We start from the raw sequence: 17,965 nt of genomic DNA, 5'->3' as shown, positions 1-17,965 counted from the left end.
CTCATCTGATGGAGCCGGTCGGATGGAATCCTTCCTAGCAGTAGCAGTAGCAGAAGCAGAGCAGCAGCTCTCTGCTTCCTGACGTGGTTGGATAGCTGTCAAATCAAGTTTACACAAAAACACAAACGTCCGCATGGAGTACTAAATAAAGTTTATTTACAAAAAATTTTCAGGGACGGATGTAACTTTTTGAGATGAATCTAACGACGGTAATTAATTGATGATTTACTACAGTGATGCTACAGTAACCATCCTCTAATCACGCGGTCAAAGTCCCTATTAGATTCGTCTCGTGATTTACACGGGGATTGTGGAGGTGGTTTTGTAATTAGACTTCATTTAATACTCTAAATTAGTGATCGAATGACCAAAAAATTTCCGTGAAAATTTTTTCAGCCTTAACCAAACACGGCCCTTTCATACTAGTACGTTTGTTACCAATTTGCCATGGTGTACCAGCAGTTGGACTGAAAATGCTAGACAGATCATTTGGTAAGCAAGCAGCCAATTGGAGCGAGGAGCCTCCACCAAATGGTTCTGTTCTTACTTGACATGGATGTTTCCAGCGAGTTTTGGAGAAACATGCCATCAGTATTCAATTCCATGCGTAAGCAGCTAGGAAGATTTCCTACATTCTAGTATAGTATATCCCTCTCTTATTAGCTACCTATCATGACTTTTTCTAGGCAATCTGTAGACTATTAGACTCATAATTTCCAATAAAGTGGACTGCATCCTGCTAAAATTCCTGTCAACAGACGTATTCTGCTACACGCAAACATTTTCTTATAGATATAGCTTGGAATTGATCCCGGCACATCTAACTTAAATCCGTTGAATTAACTAACTATACGAATTATGAAAAATAGTTTGGAATTGAATTAAATGATCAACTCCAAATATAAACACAACTAGTTGCCAGCAATTAATTTCATTAGAAAGAACAGCAAAGACAGTTGTGAGAATCAAACAAATGATTGTATACTATATGTGTGTATTATAGCATCAGTTGGTTGAGTTAAGTACAGTTGTTACATCTCCACAAGTCACTCCTCACAGCTATATATGCTATATATCTTCTTCTCTAACCTCTCTAGCTACTACCAACCCCAAGAAAACATAAACAAAAACAAAAAAAGAATTAGCTTCTCCTCTACTTACAGCTCACCCACTACTCCAATCTTCTCTACATGTCAGATTTTGTCAAACCCTCACTCAGATTTTTCTCCCTCTTTCTTATTTACAAACCAAAACTTTGAATTATAAACAATTAGCATGAATGAGGCGCATGAATCAACCCATTCCTCGATTGACGACCAAGAAGTTTTTTTTCCTCTCAGTTTTTCCTTTGTAAAATGCTTATGGACAGTAACTAAGCCAACCTATACCAATGGTAAATAAAATAAAAGAACAAAAAAAGGTACGGTTTTACATTGTCGAGTGAGACCTGGCATGGGTGGTGGCAGGTCGGCTCGAGCTGTGGCTGAAGCCGAACCCGAATCCGAGTTCGCGGGTGTGGAACGGGCTCGGGTCGTCGGACTCGGAGCGCGACCGCGACCGCGACAGGTCGGAGCCGCCGTGCCGGGAGCTGCTCAGCCCGGCGGCGGCGGCGGCCGCGACGACGGACTCCTCGCAGAGCGTGACGGCCCACTCCAGCTCGGCGACGACCTCGGACATGATCGGCCTGGCGCGGCCCCGCGGCCGGACGCACTCCGAGGCGATCTTGGCGACGCGCGCCACCGCCTCCACCTCGTGGCCGCGCGGCGGGGGCACGCGGTCGTCGAGGATCTTGGTGATGTTGCCCGTCTCCACCGCCGGCACGGCGAACTCGATCACGTTCCGGGGCGACCCGCTGCCGTCCTGGCTGGTCCGGTGGATGGCCTTCCGGCCGGTCACCAGCTCCAGCAGCACGACGCCGAAGCTGTACACGTCGCTGCGCTCGGTGAGCTCCTGCAGCCGGTAGTACTCCGGGTCGATGTACCCGACCGTGCCGGCCGTGGCGGACGACGACGCCGCCGCGGCCGCCGCGCCGCCGCTGGCCAGCGAGAGCCCGAAGTCCGAGACCTTGGCCGTCCACTCGCCGTCGAGGAGGATGTTGGACGGCTTCACGTCGCGGTGGATGATGGGCGGCACGGCGTAGCAATGCAGGTACTCCACGCCGCGCGCCGCGTCCAGCGCCACCCGGAGCCGCGCCTCCCACGACGCGAACAGCGGCGAGGAGCCGCCGCCGCCGCCGCCGCCGCAGTGGAGGTGGTCGTGGAGCGCGCCGTGCGGCATGAACTCGAACACCAGGATGCGCTCGCCGCGCTCCTCGCAGAAGCCCAGCAGCTGCAACAGGTTGCGGTGGTTCACGCGCGACAGCAGCCGGAGCTCCGCGCGGAACGCGCGCTCCGCGTCGAAGCGCCGCCGCCGCCGCCGACCGCCGCTGGCGCCGCGCTCGGCGCGCTTGATGGCGACCTCGCGCCCGTCGGGGAGCTTGGCGCGGTACACCGACCCGAAGCTTCCGCTCCCGATCTTCTTCTCCTCCGCGAAGCCGTTGGTGAGGCGCGAGAGCTCCCGGAGCGTGAACTCCTCGCACCCGAGAGGCCGCGCCGGCCGCACCGGCGAGACCTGCGGCGCCGGCATGACCATGGCCTCGACGTCGCGGCACAGCCGCCGCGACGACGACTCCCCGAGGCGCAGCGTCTTCTTCTCCCGCTTCCGGAACGCCACGAGGTAGAACGCCGTCCCCGCCGCCGCGAGCAACGCGGCTCCGACGCCGGCCACGCTGAGGGCGACCGCCAGGGTCTTCTTCTTCCTTGCATCGTCATCGCCCGGCGGCGCCGCGGCCTTGTTCATCCCATTGGCAATCACGATCCTGGACGCGTTGAGCGGTAGCTGACACGGGTGGCAGACGGCGAGCTCTTGGACGCCCTCGCCGCCGCCGTTGCCGCAGAGCGCCCCTGACCCCGAGATGATGCCGCAGGGGCAGGTATGCTGGGGCGCGCAGGCGCCGGGCATGGTGGCGTTGTAGATGAGCCGGCCTCCGCCGAATCGGTCGGTCTTCCCCCAACACACGACGGAGTAGTTGTACATGGTGATGGCGCAGACGGCGTCGCCGTCGGCCTCGATGGCCAGGAATGGCGTGCTCTTGTACTGCGCCGGCACCGGCGCGCCGCCCCAGCACCGCGCGATTCCTTTGCCGTCGAGGATGCACGTGGTGTCGTTGCCGAGCGCCATGGCCGACATGCTCCCCGGCAGCTCGGCGGGCGGCACCTTGGGGACGCCGTCGCCCCAGCAGGCGAAGCCTCCCTCGTCGTCGACCGCGCACGCGTGGCGGTGGCCGGCGGCGACAGTCCTGAAGGCCGCCGGTTGGGGCGTCAGCGACGGCGCCTTCATCCCGCCGTAGCAGCTCATGGAGGTGTTGTCCTTGGCGAGGATGCCGCAGAGGAAGTCCTTGCCGAGCGCGATGCCGGAGAAGTCGAGGCCTTTGGGGAGCTTGAGGTCCGGCCACTCCCAGCAGGCTGGGTCGTGGGCGTCGGAGAGGCCGCAGACGTGGGCGCCGCCGGCGTTGAGCGAGCGGAGCGACGGGCCCCAGTAGAGGCGGCGGCCGACGGGGCGGGAGCGGTTGGCGGCGGCCTCCTCGGAGAAGGACCACCAGCGCATGGCGGCGTGGCCACCGGCCGGGGCCATGAGGCCGCAGAGGAAGTCGGTGCCGGCGGCGATGGCGTTGTAGGGGATGTCGGCGGAGGGGTACACGAACTGCTGGCCGTCCGGCAGCGAGGTGCAGTGCAGCTTGGAGCTGGAGCCTCCCGTGGCCGCGGCATCGCCGCCGTTGGCGGTGACGAGCGCGCAGACGAGGGTGGAGTTGGGCGCGTGCGAGATGGCGACCGTGGAGAACTGCCGCGACGCCGAGCACGAGCCGACGGCGCCGGCGAGGATGAAGGCGACGAGGAGGAGAGGAAGGAGGCCCGTCGTCGTCGTCCTCGTCACGAGGAGGAAGGGGAAGGCGGAGCGGTGGCTGGCACGGGCATGTCGAGACATTGGCATCCGGTGGGAGAAGACGACATGAGCGGTTGAGACAGCCGTCGCTTGGCTCCCGCCGCTTGGCTCCCGCGGTGGACGGCGACGGCGGCGATGGCGGTGGCGGGACGCGAGAGGAACACAGATAGAATCGAGGGGAGGTGGTGGGAGAAGGAAGGGGAGGCGAGACGAGACGAGACGAGAGAGTGGGTGCGGAGCTGGCCTCTGCTTTGCTTGGATTTCGCTTTTTGTTTCTAGTAGGTGGTTGGAGGGAAAGGAACGCGTTACCGTGGATTTTTCTAACACAACACAAACACACACACAAAAAAAAAAGGAGAGATGATGATGATGATGATGAGGTTGAAGGTTTTGGGGTTGGTTTGGTAGACTTGACTTGGTCCCCTTGAAATTCAAGTGTCAATGGAGAAGCCTGCACCTGCAAATGCTGATGCACTACTGAATCTTCTTGTCCTACTTCAGAGAGGTTTCAAACTATCCAACCATTTTCTACCATCCATACAATTGTAAAACCATTCATGAAGAGTATAAATGGAATACTTTGGATCAACACGGGCTTACCTTCTTCCCGCGGTACTTTTCCTTTGGACGGTGGACACCCGAGTCGAGCCTTTTTAGATGTGAGTGGTGCCATGTCATGCTCAAGTAACATGCCAAGGAAAACCTAGGGAACAGACCATGAAACAACACACACATGACCTTGGTTTGGTTTCACCAACAACCATTCCCAACAAGGGTCTTTCTTTGGCGGTTAAAATTGGGAAGGGATGGAACACTCCTACTTGCCTGCAGTACACTCGAGGCTTTACTACCTCAACAAGCAAGCTATCTCATCTGTACTAGTAGTACCAATTACCCAAGTCATTAAAAAAGTGGTTCAGTGAGGAGTATGGGATGCTTAAACATCCTTGAAGGATGACACAAATTTCCTACTCAACAATAGAAACCAAACCAAACCTAAGCATGTGTCGAATGACAAGCGTAAAGCGATAAGCAGAGGCTTTACCACCATTGAATCAGGGGAACCATACAGGATGCGCCACGTGCCCAACACCATTCTTCTCCTCGCATTATAATAGGCTCAAGGCACACTCATTGGAGTGACAGTTTTAGGACTCGGCTCATTCCACAAATTATTGAGTACTCACTGCAACATTTCAACTCTGAGATAGTATGTACGCCCTTCGAACTTGTGTTCGAGTTTGGGCAAAAAAACAAACATCCTTTTTGCTCTCAGGTCAGGTGGCGGTTGGGGAGAAGAATTTGCCCAAACACTTAACAAATCCTTCAGATCGTCCAATTATAGGGGAGGTTCGTTCAGGCCAACCCTATGCCAGGGCGGCAAGCTATGCAGCAACATGTGGCTACCGCAATTAGCCTGATACAAAAATCTCAGAGAATTTCTGAATCCATGTTATAATAGTCAGGCATGGCACAATCAATCACACCCCTACACAGCAGACCAGATCCTGAGCTCAAAGAATTGTATACACTAATCAGCCTCATCATTCTAACCAGCTTCCATGTCTTCAGGGTACAGATTTGCCAAAGTCAGCGCCGCTTTTCTCTTGCACGACACCAAGCTGTGGAATTCCTAACGCTTCATTATTGCTGCCATGGCTGCATGCAGGGGGCTCTCCTTCAATGGAGCTCGGCGACGTGGACGGAACAGTGAATGGCGGCCCCTGAAAGTGGAGCGCTGGTTGCTGGGGAAGAGGCTCGCGCATAGTTGCAGGAATGAAGGGTTCTCCTGCTGCATGGGATAATCCTCCTCCATTTCAACCTCTTGGCTGGTCTCTATATGTGCCTGTCATGACATGACACAAAAGCTGAGATTACCCTTATACTGATTGCTGCCTGCTGGTAGTACTTATATTAAGATGTCGTGTGGGTGGTAACAAAGAGAAACAGCGCAGAGTGCAGTAAAGCTACAAACAGCTGTACCGGCAGGCCATGTGAGTGGGACCAAACAAAAGTGCCCAGGTGACACAAGAACAGACACAGGACATGATGCTGAATGAAGTCAAGCTGTGAATCAATTGATCCCAACCACTATGCAATATAGCATAACCTTTTGGCCTCTATTAATCCTAGCATATTATCAAATAATGGCAACATATGCAAGGAGATAAAATGCTGGGGCTGGCCTGCAAGTCTAGTTATAGTTACCTTCTGTTGGTTCTCAACATCAGAGTACTCATTAGGCTGAGTGGAAGTATGCTCTTCGTTACTGTTCGTATCTCTATATTCAACCTGTTCTTTTCCCTGTCTGGAACCCTCATCTTCATAATCAGGACATGGCAAACTAGATGGCCGACCACTGGAGAATTTTCCAACATCTTCTATCCGAATCCCAGAATCATCTGCTTCCGCTGACTCTTTGTACACATCAGCCCGTGGTGTTTGCTCCTGGCTAGAGGAAGTATCATGACTTCCAGGATTATTAGCACCAGAGTTTCCCTGACATGCAAAGCATATATTAGCTCAAAGAGAAGATGGTCTGCATGCTTGGAAACACCATTAGCCTTTACACACTGAGAACAAGAACATCCTAATATACAACACATAGTAAAAACGCATCAACAATGCCACAACTAAGTCAACAATGAGAAAAGCTTCGATTACACAGGCCAATAATGATACGTGCAATAATTCAAGCAGATAGACACTGAGCATCATTTCATATGTAAGCACTAGAAACATAAATTTGCAGATAACAGAGGCATGATTGTTACATAAAATGTGATATGAGTCTACTGCTTTGAACTTTCATGTTACATAAAATTGCAGATAACAGAGGCATGAGGCATAGTTGTACTATCGAAAAGAGTGGAATATGGGTCTATCAGGACACCACTGTGGCAGCAGAAACATGGAGAAATAAAATCTAGTGCACACTGCACACTATGGAAGACCCACAACCACGACTGAGAAGCATAACACATGCACAGTGAATGTATATGCAAACAAAAGATTTAGATGTGCATGCTAACCTCCATGTCATGCTGATCAGAAGTGTTACTATCCATTGCAGCAGTTTCATTATCTACAACGGTCAATATTTCATCCCTTTCCTTCTTACGCCGTGTAACTTGACAAACAGCACAAATGCAGTCACTTTTGTGGCGATCATTCCTGCATTCATAGACATCATGTAAGAACACCAAACAATATAGTCAATAGTTCCCTACTGTTCTCCTAAAAATGGGAAAAAGGAAAAAAAACATTAAACATCTTCTATAGTGCTATAGTACCATTGCAGTTTTTCAATAGGAACACTGTTGGGAAAGTTCCAGTGTGGAGAATAACAACTATATGTGCTCTTAGGGGTTTGATTAGTGATGGTCTAAATCAATACTTTTTTTTGAAGACTACTGATTCAGTGGCCATGTTACAAGAGAAGCCTGTTAGCTAGGTAATAATTCTCATGGATCCACTATCAGAAGTGCAAATGGAATAGCTGGAATACCCTGAAGTGTACTGATTCAGTGGCCATGTTAAAACAAAGAGATGCATAGTTCTGTTATGATCTTTAAATATCACTTCTCCACTTATCTTTAATTACAGTACTAGCCCATGCATTGCTTGGATCTTTACATATAGATTCTAGTTCTAAAAGTCAAATCCTGCAAGTGTTTTAGGTTACCAGTAATGTTGTAATGGAATAGTGTGGTAGTTTAGCCTTCCTAGTTTATATAGAGATTTCTAGTGCATATTTTAAATGTTTCCAACTAAATGTTGCCATGCTACCATTATAAACATGAGCAAAAAATTATAATCCACGGGAAAAGAGAAGTATACAAGTGCTCCTTTGCAATGCTTACTCTCACATTTTCTTATCTACATAAATAGCTCCAACACCTAACATCTAAACCCACTACACCCTGAAGCAATCTAGCATCGACACATGCACACACATGAGTTGCCAAAAAAATATTTTTTGCGAATATGTCATTGAAGCAAAATAGGAGCACAACATCAAAAAGAAAAGAGAAGCACCAACATTTCCACCTAAATAAACCTGGGAGGACACGGGCTCACTGCTAATTAAACAAATCCAAACGTCCCTGAAACTGACAAGGATCTAGTAGTTTTCTTTCTACCTCCTTCAGTTCCTCTCTCCTGCAATGGAACTCACGCTATGCTGCTGAATCTGCTGCAACCAATGGCGTATACCATCGGCCACCACAAAAAATGAAAATCCGCTGCTACCCTTTTGCCAAACATCCCATTTTCCCCTTTGATTAAGTTTTCATGTTCTCCAAATTTTAAAACCTACCTTGTGCTTTCATGCTCCTCATTGCCAGTTCGACTGCCAGCACTTCCACTGCAGCAGGGTCGTCTTTTTGGTTGGACCCAGCTAGCCTGAATGCCGACTGCAGAAATGGTCGCCTCGTTGCCACGCAGGCCCTCATCTGCTATGCTGTTTGCAGAACTCACATGCAGCAGCTGCCTGGCTCAAGGACAGTAGCATCCTCATGGGTATGCGCCTTAGCAGCAGCAGGTTCGTCGTGGAGGGCCGCAGAGGATGCAACGTGGCAGGTCGGTTTGAGGGAGAGGGGGCGGCCATGGGGTGGCTAGGGTTTCGGTGGAAGCAAAGGGTCGAGGATCGACCAGCCCGATATCATGCAAGTGAGATCGGCACACGAATAGTAGATTGATTGTTCATGACATGATGTACATGTAGGCAAGGAGCCCTAGGGTTGTGGTTTATAGAAAGAGAACCATCACTACATATCCTTGCCTAATACTAATCAATTACCTCGCCGGCAGCAACAGCACATCACACGTGTGTCTAAGCATAACCGAAGGAAGCCAAACTCCCTGTCTAGCAGAGGCACCCTTGTCAAGACATTCATAAGCATCCCAAAACCAAACAGGAAATTTCATTCCAGCACTTCACACAAGAGTAACAAAGTTGTAAACTCTCAAACTGTTAATTTTGCAGAATCCCAAGCATATGCACTAATGGGGTGGCCATCTTTTTTCCCTGACGAATATTTTCCCTAATTCCAACCTCTCATTATCATCAAACTATACATCACAAGTATTCCATGCTATATGAGTGCTGAAGTTGCATGGCACATCAGCTTCCCACATGATAGTTTAGCCTCTAATAGGAAAAATTGCAAGGAATAGATTAGTGACGTACCCTGGGTGTCGCCTTTTGTTTTTAGACTTGCTTTTTGAGTGCCCTTTAGCATCCTCATCGCCGGTGTTGTCATTGCCGCCTACACAATATTTGGGTTCTTATTTATTTGAACGGATGCACATGTAAATGTGAAGAGAAAATTATATATAGGTCAAAAAGAAAGACAATTATGTGTAAGAATAGTTTTCCATTGCAATGAAATGAGGAAGGGGAATGCGATGATAGCATCATCAATTCATTATAGTTAAAAGTTCCAAAACAATTCTGGCTACATGCACATTATATGTGTCTAAATCAAGCATTAAAATTTATTCTACCCACATCGCATTGAAAGTTTCAAAATAAATCATAAATGCTCTGTAAATGAATCAATGACAAAATAGATATTAATGGCGCATATAAAAGATTTCAAAGTTGACACAGTAGCAGTTGACAAGAATCGAATCAAGTCAAGCATTGAGTGGAAGTGAGCCGAGGCCAAACTGATAGCTGTCAGATATCCAATACTTACCACTGTCTGGCACATCAGAATACAAGCCTGCTGCCAGCCAATTTTTCATGAAGCCTTTCTTGACCCGTTTCATAAGCTCAATTATGTAATCACCTTTACTGTTGTACTTGGTACAGTTATCCCATATGAATTGCACATCCTTATATACATCCTCTGAATTCATATACTTGTCACCACGTTCTAAATTTTTACATATTGTGCCAAAATCCATTGGAGTGTCGATAATATCAAAATAATCCTATAAAGTTTGAAAACGTCAGGGTAGGGAAACAAGTGAAAGAAAAGGCAAAAAATATCTATCCAATAGCAGTACATCTAGAAGCATTTGCTTACAAAGGCATGAGACAAAAAAAAATGGAAAATGAAAAGAAAAACTGCAACTGAAGTGATCCACATTTGCAATTGCAATAACTTTCTTACCTCTTATCTATGTTCCATATATCACAATATGCACCTAGGGTGTAGGACTGTTGTTAGCTACATAAGTAAATCCCATGATAGAAGTCTAATTAGCAGTACTGAGAATAAAAATCGAAATGTCCTACACCAAATTTAGATTCAGATTATCGAATATAGAACTAGCTATACACGTAACCAAGGGAAGAGAAACTCAGGGAAAACGACATATTGAATACACTTTTATGGAAACTATTACACCATAACTTCTCGGACGATAAGACATCAAAGCATTATAGATTATTTCATATGCACTACCTGTGCACCTTAAACTACTCAAACACCCTGAGGTGGTTTCACAGGGTAATTTTGCCTTGCTGGCATGCCATGCTGGACATGGTAAACCATGCTTAAATAGATGCAGCGTTACGGTGTATTTGAAATGAAAGAAACCACAATGTGTAGCACGAAATACTCACTGGTATTCCTAATGCAACAGGATCCACTGGAACATTGAACGGCTCAGCAGCATCCATTTTCATGACTTTCTTAATAGCCTGAGAAACACATGCAAACAGATTCTCAGTATAACTGTTATGCAGATTCAGCAGATATCTAATAGGCAAACCTTGGGAGGGTCTATAGACCTAAAACAGGAAAGCCGAATTTTACTCACTTCAAGTGCAGCAGAAAGCTCTTTGTCATCACGCTGACGCTCTGGAGTAGACTGTTTTTCCTCTGACTCCTCTGAGCTCCTCAGCTCCATTACCTCCTCGATTTCTTTGATGTCCGAAATAGCTTCCTGCTTACCCGGAGGAGGCTCATCAACCAAATCGGCTTTCCTATCTGGGGTGTTGCTTCCACCAGAAGATAACCCCACCGACTTGATCTTGATCCCCCCTACTTTCCTTGCCACCTTTTCCTTATCCGTATGACTCGGCTCCGATGCCTGCATGTCCCTTTGCTGCCCGTCAGTTCGGACACCAGCCTTCTCCGCATCAGCCTCTTTCATCACTTCAGGGACATTAGGGCTCTCGGATTTTCCAGCATCCACAGCCGGCGCCAGAGCTCCCGAAGAACCCTGCTGCTGCGGGGGCGGCAGGTCTACCGCCTTGGATGACTTGAACTTCAACTTGACACGGCCGTACACAGCTCCCACTTTGGGCTTGGTGTACGGCACGGCAGCGCTGGGCTTCTGGGGTGGCTCAGTAGGTGGAGGAGGTGGTGGTGGTTCAGGCGCATGTACTGCCGCTGCTGCTTCGGTGATAGGCAGCACGTTATCCTCCTCCGTCTGATCTGGCGTGCTGTTCGTCGCCTCTGTGCTTGGACTGGACGGGGAATCCGGCGAGGGGGACTCCGCCGCGGCGGCCGCCGGAGCAGCCTTCTTCCCCGCTGGCTTGCGGCCGCGCTTGCGCTTCATCCTGCTGTGTGTGTGTGTTTTTTTTTTCTTTTTTGGGCTTACCAACAGGGATGGATCGAGCGGCGCAGGTGAGGAACGCGCTGCAAAATCGACAGGGGGAAACAAGCATTCGAATCTCAGGCTCGGCGAGGGCGGTGAAGAATTCCCCTGGAACGGAACGAAGCGAAGCTAGGGTTCCTTACCAGGAGGGAGGAAGAAATTCGATCCCGGGGCAGGGAGGATCTCGGGTCCCAGCAGCCGCAGCAGAGCTCCGACGGAGGCGGGGGACAGGAGAGAGAGCCCAAGCTCTCCTCGGTGACGGCGGCCGGAGAGACGACTTGTGTGTGGGTCTCAGGGCTGCTGTTAGGCCTTATATGGGCCTTGTGGGCCTGTGCTTCACCCATTGCGCTGGTTATAATGGGCCTTGCGGACTTTGATGCAGCCTTTTTTTTATTTTTTATTTTTTAAAAACGTTTTAAAAATATATTTCTGTAAAAAATGTTTTTAAAAAATATAAAAATATAAAAAACGCCTTTGATGCATATGCTTGGGATTGACCGGGTCAAAACTGGCTCCATGTCTCCACGTTTATAATTAGGGGGCGGGGGGATATTGTTTGGTACGCTTTAGTTTGTGACAACGCCTCGATTGTATATAAATCCCCATCAAAATTAATTATGTTAGCTACTAATCGATTAATAATTCACCAAAGTCTGAAATATTACACAAACCAAAACTTCCTCTACAGATATATGTGCCTACTGCACTATATGAACTGCTAGATCGATACTAGCACATACAGTGTTGCTATGATCTGCTTTAATGTATGGAAAAAGCAGCGATCGAGCAACATCATCTCAGCAGCTCCCTCTCTCTCTCTCTCTAGCTCTAGCTAGTTCTTCCTGGGGTCCTGTGCGATGTAGAGCCTCTTCACCGAAGCCATGAACAGCCTGCAGCAACAACAACGATATCGACGCTCCAAATTAGCTCATCAGCACCAACGTACGACCTCATCAACATATCTCCATCATCTGCCACTGTGGCAATTAATTAAGAACAACTTACTCCCACGGCACGTCGCCGACGAGCATCCGGTCGCCCTCGTTGTCCTCGTACAGCAGGATGTACGTCTTCGTCCTGTTCTTCTTCGCCGGCTCGTCGTCATCTTCGTCTTCTCTGCCTGCGGCGATCCTCCACTGGCCATCTGAAAACAAAGGACGCACGATCTCATGGTGATCGAATTGACGCGATCCCAGGCCAAGCAAGGCGATGGATGCTAGCTAGCTCTCTCGGTCTCTCCTGATGAGTCGAGTCCCGAGTCCTGACCTTGACCTGACAGGAAGCCATGGAACATGGCCTGCAGCGCGCGGGACAGCGACGCGTACCCGCGGTGCGCCTGCAGGTCCACCTTCCTCCCGACGGCGCAGCCCTCCAGGTTCACCTTCACGAACATGCTCGCCGCCGGCCGATCGCCGCCGGAGCCACGCTTCTCCTTGCCCGGCTCCTCGGCGACCTTCGCGCCGGCCAGGTGGCTCTTGCGGAACGCGCCCACCGGCGGCCACCCCACCGGCTGCCGCTGGTGCGCTTGCTCCAGGGCCGCCTTCTCTTGCCTGGAGGCCAGGCTCCAAGGGTGCACTCCGCCACCGAGCCATGGATCATTGCCGCCGCTGCCATTGTCTGAAGAGATGCCGAGCCTGAGCTCCAGGCCACTGCTCAGACCGCTTCCCTGCATCTTGCTACCATCGCTCGCCTGCTCCGGTTTCAGTCTCAGCCTTGGTGCAGCTGAAGAGCTCTTCATGGCCGGCCTCTGATGCCAAGCTTCAGCTCTAGCACATACTACCACCACTAGTGTTCGTTGTGTGTACAGAGGAGGTGAGTGTTTGTGCAGAGGAGCCTGTGTGGATCTTTATGGTGTTGAGGTAACTGTGAACTGTGATGGATGGATGGAAACATGAAACGATTGAGGGGCTGAGAGATGATGAGAAAAAGGCAGGTGGCTTTGTGCTTGCTAAGTACTCCTAAAGTGAACTAGTGGGGGACTAACAAAAAGTATGAACAGTGAAATGATAGCCCTATAGTAAAAGTTAGTACATGAAAAAGTTAAGACATCCCTATAGAATATGTGTACTCCTCTGAACTTTGAATGCATGGCTTTATTTCTGAACCTGCATAGATGATAAACTGTTCTGTTTCAAAGATTCAGTAGCACAGTGAGAAAATAACAAGCGTATGGAGTTTGTGAAACGAAGGCAGGAGCTCTCTTTCGTTTATTGATATAAGAAGAGGAATCTGGCATATTTCAGGTCAAGTTGAAGCGCAGGGCAAATTGTTTCAGGAATGAAGAGGAGCGCTATCGCAATGGGCGACACGTGCCCGCAGCAGTTTGTATAATTTCAATGAGAGAATTGAGTGCATGGAACTGATCAATATGCTGATATGCGAGTGGTTCAAGTGGATGGACATCTCATCGTTTGCAAGAGTTGGTTGTGTAGTTTTGTCTGACCTTGGGTTCTATGGGGGACACAGTGGCTACTGGACCTCCAACTGAAAATTCAGTCCACTCCACTTCAGTCTTTTTTCCCGAAAGCGATGCTTGAGCTGTGCTTTTCCTTGTCCTGCAGAAAATTTGGCAGGCACTTTTAGGTAACTGTAACTCTGCACATGAACATGTGTCTCAAGATGCTTTGTTTCTTTTCCTCTATTGCATTATGTACAGCTTTTAAAGGGCACAAAAGTTATAAAAGTTATATACTGTATTTATGGACTTGTGCCTGTGAACAATATTCGATATTACAGTATTCGATTTCAGAGTTTATCCAAAACTGCTGCTTGCGCTCCAAGTCCTAGTATAGTGAATGTTATCTTCATGAAAAAGAAAACCTTGAGATTAGAAGTTAGCTCTTTATGCAGTGAAATGTACTGACCAAGATGCTGATGTTACTTCACACAGTTATCTAGCAAAAAATAAACTATGCACTAGTTCCTTATCTAGCAGCATATTTTCAGATTAGCTATCAGAACAGTAGTCAATACAAAGTAGCTTACATTTGCAGAGAACCAAAAAACGGCGCAACAATTGCCAACCACAAAAACAATATATCCTGTTGTGAACCAGAGTGAAAAGAACGTTTCTCATTCATTTATTATAAATAAATCTTGACTTTTCTAATGAAATATTTATCCCTATTTATTTTCTTGGAATCCTGCAGACAAATTGGTAGGCCGTTCTAGACAACTCTAATGCTGAACACTGACATGTCTCAAGAATCAAGATGCTTCCTTTTTTTTGTTTCACTGCATTATATAGACATTTAAGAGAGCTGGTGACCCTAACTAAAATAATTTGCTCAGAGCTCAGTGCTCTAAGCTTTAATCCAGAAAGAATCCTTGAAACAGAGAAGAGTTGATCCTTCTTGTACTCCCACCATAGTGAATGTCATCTTCTTGAAAAGAAAAACCCCCCAAATTAGCTAGTAATTCTTTCCACAATGGGAGCATAGTGCTATAGATGTTGACATTACCTCACATAAGTGGTGATCCAACTGCAAAAGAACTGTGCAATCTTAGTGTCTCATCTTACCAGGCTATATGTTTGAGCTGCTAGTGCAGAGTAGCTATTAGTATATTAGTCAACTAAGCAGTTTTTCAATTTATTTTTTGAAAGGAAGAAATTTTTCAGACTTAGAGAGGCCTAATGAAAGGTGTAATTATTTCAAAGCATCATTAAGTTAGTGTTTACTGTCCACAATGAATAGCACATTTCTCGTTACAACTGTCCTTTATTCAACTACTACTATAGGGATAAAGTCAGGGACATTTACAGTTGTGGAATGTAATAACTAACTTCAGGTAAAGTAATTTGGGATGGTTCTTGAGTTCTACTCTACAAGGCAAGAATTTTCACCAAAACAAATGAATCTGTACCTACATAGATTGGACTGTCGGCCCAAAACCAGGAGAGTTGGCCCAACCGGGCACACACCCGGAGGAAGTCATGCTACACCCCAAAAGCTAGCACAAGAGGTGAGAGACTCCCCCCACTTTTAAATTGGTTAAACTCTCCCCTCACAACCAATGTGGGACTAATCCTAACAATCTCCCCCGTCACACAATGTGGGACTAATCCTAACAATCTCCCCCGTCACACATTGGTGCCCCTTAGCACTGACCGGGCCCACACCACAGTCCACCAGTGACCGGCTCCACACACGGGCCTCACACCCGCAGGTCCACCACTGACCGGCCCGACACACGAGCACACACGGGTCTCACACCGACGGTCCACTGGGCTTCGGGCCTACACCACTCAAGTGTACACGGGCACAAGAGATTGCGGACCCAGCTCTAATGCCAATTGTTGGAACTGATTACACTAGTTAATAGAACACACACACGCACCACGTCCGGCCGCACGACTTGGCCAGGCACTCCGTGGCTTAACCACTAAGCACACATGCAGGCCACATCTCCTTGCATGTAGCACCACTAACAGCACACACTAACAACCTGTGAGAGCTTATCTGATCCACTCTTCACGCTATGACTTACTCACTTGACTCGGCCACAACTACAAGCCAGCGTGCATCTGCATGACTTGATCAAACTAGCTCACTCCTAAGAAGTCGCAGCCACTAGACCAAGCACCTAGCCGCTGCACACACATGTGCACACGCACATGACACACTAACATGGACACAACTTGATACAACCAACAAGATTAACTCTAACATGGACCAATCTACCTGACAGTTGGGGTTATCTATTCTTACCCAGTTCACTTAAAATACATGTAGAAGCAAGGCATATGGTTCCATGATGCCTACATATGCCTCAAAATCCACATTTGAGAAAAGGAGACCCCTAAGAATCGGTCGAATCGTACCATCTCTTATATAACCAAGAAAAGTAGGTGTAATAACTATTACGATTGTTCTTGATCCTCTCTATACAATGACAGCTCCTCACATGCCATGTTAACATAATAATGTCCAGAATCTATTCTTTACATGTAATACTAGAAGCTTTACTAGAAAGACACTCGACTTTTCACCAATCAGCTTTACCACTTGCATGCATCTCCTTTATCAGGACATCTCGTACATCAAGGAACACTAATCTATGCATCGGTGCAAAGTGCAAACCTAGTAGGCAGCTAGCCCCATGTAAGTTCTATTCTACCATGATTGGCCTGCCTAATTGTGTATCATTATCGCTTGCTTACTGAAAGAGTATCTTGTCCCATCCGAAAATCACGGTATAATAGTTGCCACTGGAATAACCCTTTCCCTTTGGCACAGATTTCTTACTTAGTGCTTAAGGAGTAGGCAGTTTTGATAGGTGATGCAGCAACATGTCCTGTCTGGTGTACATGCCATGCCATTTTCAGGGCATTAGTGGACCTGATCAGAAGCTTTTGTTGACTTGTGTTGAACACCGCCGCACATGATTCTTCAGGCTCACAATGATGATGAGTCAGGATCGCCTAGTTGCCCCTATCTGATTAGTTGTGTGATCTTTATAACTGTAAGACTACAGGAGCCACCAATTATTGGAACTTAGAAAGATTCGGGTACTAATTGACAAGGAGATAGATACCTCATATATACCCTCCTGCAGTCTGCAGAAGCTCCTTCTCACCAATGTTCATCTTGATTATTGTAGTACAGTGAGGCAGGATTGGCATGACCCTTGTGCCGCATGGCCCTTTCCAAGAACACCAAGGTATCATCCTAAGAATTGAATTGGTTCTTTAAGTTCGCGATGGCATTCCAGAATTTGTGAAGCAATGCTCGTCGACAATAATAACAAACAATAAAATAAAGACAACAGAAAGGAAAAAAAAGGATTAGGAAGTGATTGATCACATACTCGGTTTGAGGCTGAGCTGTGAGCCCTACTGCAATGGCGAGGCCACGCCTTAGCAGTCCGCGGGCGCCGCGCTCCCTGTGTCTGGGCACCGCGAGCTCTGGACGCGCCGGCGCCGGCGCAGCCGCGGGCCCGCGGCAGCAGCATTAAGAAATCCGTCGGAGCAGCTCGAGCTGTGAGCGGCGGCAGCGGGTGAGGGGATCCGGAGGCGGCGGCTGGGAGTCTTGGATTTTACGCGGGGAGGGCGCGGGATTGGCGGCAGCGGGCGCAGGCGATCTCGCCGGGTATGATGTCGCCGCCCGGAATATTTGCGAGGGGACCCCTATTTTGGATCGCGAATAATAATTGTGATCCGAATATTTACATATGGCCCCTAACTTTTGCACAAAACCCCCGCGCTCAGTCACTAGCACCCCCTGACTAGTGACTCCGGCAGCAACGGGAGAAGTGGAGGTGCAGCCGATTCCACAAATCCGAGACGAACGAGAGCTCACATGGTCGGAAATGGCGGCTTGGTTGGCAGAGACTCTTTCACATTATACTTGGTCGGATTCTGTATTTCTGTCCGGCAGTCAGCAGGCTTGCCATTGCTCGAGTTGCTGAGTTGGTGAGCATGCATCCA

The 17,965-nt window shown here is 48.5% G+C and overlaps 3 protein-coding genes across 6 annotated transcripts; all 3 read right to left on the bottom strand.

The window, feature by feature from the left end:
* Positions 1–959: 959 nt before the first annotated feature.
* Positions 960–4,994, bottom strand: LOC120677772 (serine/threonine-protein kinase-like protein CCR4). The gene has a single exon (XM_039958964.1). It carries the CDS (start codon positions 4,027–4,029, stop codon positions 1,429–1,431), a length of 2,601 nt encoding a protein of 866 aa, XP_039814898.1. The 5' UTR covers positions 4,030–4,994; the 3' UTR covers positions 960–1,428.
* Positions 4,995–5,144: 150 nt separating this feature from the next.
* Positions 5,145–11,838, bottom strand: LOC120677774 (bromodomain-containing protein 4A-like). 3 transcript variants are annotated; one of them, XM_039958967.1, is made up of 9 exons: positions 11,682–11,838; positions 10,756–11,579; positions 10,559–10,636; positions 9,684–9,921; positions 9,173–9,251; positions 7,014–7,155; positions 6,190–6,480; positions 5,754–5,827; positions 5,296–5,720 (listed from the first exon to the last, which is right to left on the bottom strand). In XM_039958967.1, the coding sequence occupies exons 2-9, from the start codon at positions 11,497–11,499 to the stop codon at positions 5,615–5,617; spliced, it is 1,752 nt and encodes a 583-aa protein (XP_039814901.1). In that variant the 5' UTR covers positions 11,500–11,579; positions 11,682–11,838; the 3' UTR covers positions 5,296–5,614. The 3 variants fall into 3 exon arrangements, with proteins under 3 accessions (XP_039814899.1, XP_039814900.1, XP_039814901.1); XM_039958965.1 differs by having other exon boundaries at positions 5,145–5,827; XM_039958966.1 differs by having other exon boundaries at positions 5,283–5,827; positions 10,756–11,536; positions 11,682–11,814.
* Positions 11,839–12,143: 305 nt separating this feature from the next.
* Positions 12,144–17,673, bottom strand: LOC120680194 (auxin-responsive protein IAA25-like). Of its 2 annotated transcripts, none has more exons than XM_039961807.1 (5): positions 17,347–17,673; positions 17,074–17,207; positions 12,811–14,093; positions 12,544–12,682; positions 12,144–12,428 (listed from the first exon to the last, which is right to left on the bottom strand). In XM_039961807.1, the coding sequence occupies exons 3-5, from the start codon at positions 13,274–13,276 to the stop codon at positions 12,371–12,373; spliced, it is 663 nt and encodes a 220-aa protein (XP_039817741.1). In that variant the 5' UTR covers positions 13,277–14,093; positions 17,074–17,207; positions 17,347–17,673; the 3' UTR covers positions 12,144–12,370. The 2 variants fall into 2 exon arrangements, with proteins under 2 accessions (XP_039817741.1, XP_039817740.1); XM_039961806.1 differs by having other exon boundaries at positions 12,805–14,093; positions 17,347–17,638.
* Between the last annotated feature and the right edge of the window lie 292 nt (positions 17,674–17,965).

The sequence above is a fragment of the Panicum virgatum genome, chromosome 6N, assembly GCF_016808335.1.
Source record: "Panicum virgatum strain AP13 chromosome 6N, P.virgatum_v5, whole genome shotgun sequence".
In the NCBI taxonomy this organism is placed as follows: domain Eukaryota; kingdom Viridiplantae; phylum Streptophyta; class Magnoliopsida; order Poales; family Poaceae; genus Panicum; species Panicum virgatum.
This window is presented reverse-complemented; position numbering and strand designations above follow the sequence as displayed.

Excerpts from the sequence above, each read along its gene's own strand:
- LOC120677774 (XM_039958965.1), bottom strand. The coding sequence starts at position 11,499 with ATGAAGCGCAAGCGCGGCCGCAAGCCAGCGGGGAAGAAGGCTGCTCCG. Across the intron at positions 10,637-10,755 it reads AGCTTTCTGCTGCACTTGAA|GCTATTAAGAAAGTCATGAA; the intron begins GTGAGTAAAATT and ends TGTGTTTCTCAG. Across the intron at positions 7,156-9,172 it reads AACAAAAGGCGACACCCAGG|GAATGATCGCCACAAAAGTG; the intron begins GTACGTCACTAA and ends CTATGAATGCAG.
- LOC120680194 (XM_039961806.1), bottom strand. The coding sequence starts at position 13,276 with ATGAAGAGCTCTTCAGCTGCACCAAGGCTGAGACTGAAACCGGAGCAG. Across the intron at positions 12,683-12,804 it reads TGGCTTCCTGTCAGGTCAAG|ATGGCCAGTGGAGGATCGCC; the intron begins GTCAGGACTCGG and ends CTTTGTTTTCAG. Across the intron at positions 12,429-12,543 it reads GTCGGCGACGTGCCGTGGGA|GCTGTTCATGGCTTCGGTGA; the intron begins GTAAGTTGTTCT and ends TTGTTGCTGCAG.
- LOC120677772 (XM_039958964.1), bottom strand. The coding sequence starts at position 4,029 with ATGCCAATGTCTCGACATGCCCGTGCCAGCCACCGCTCCGCCTTCCCC.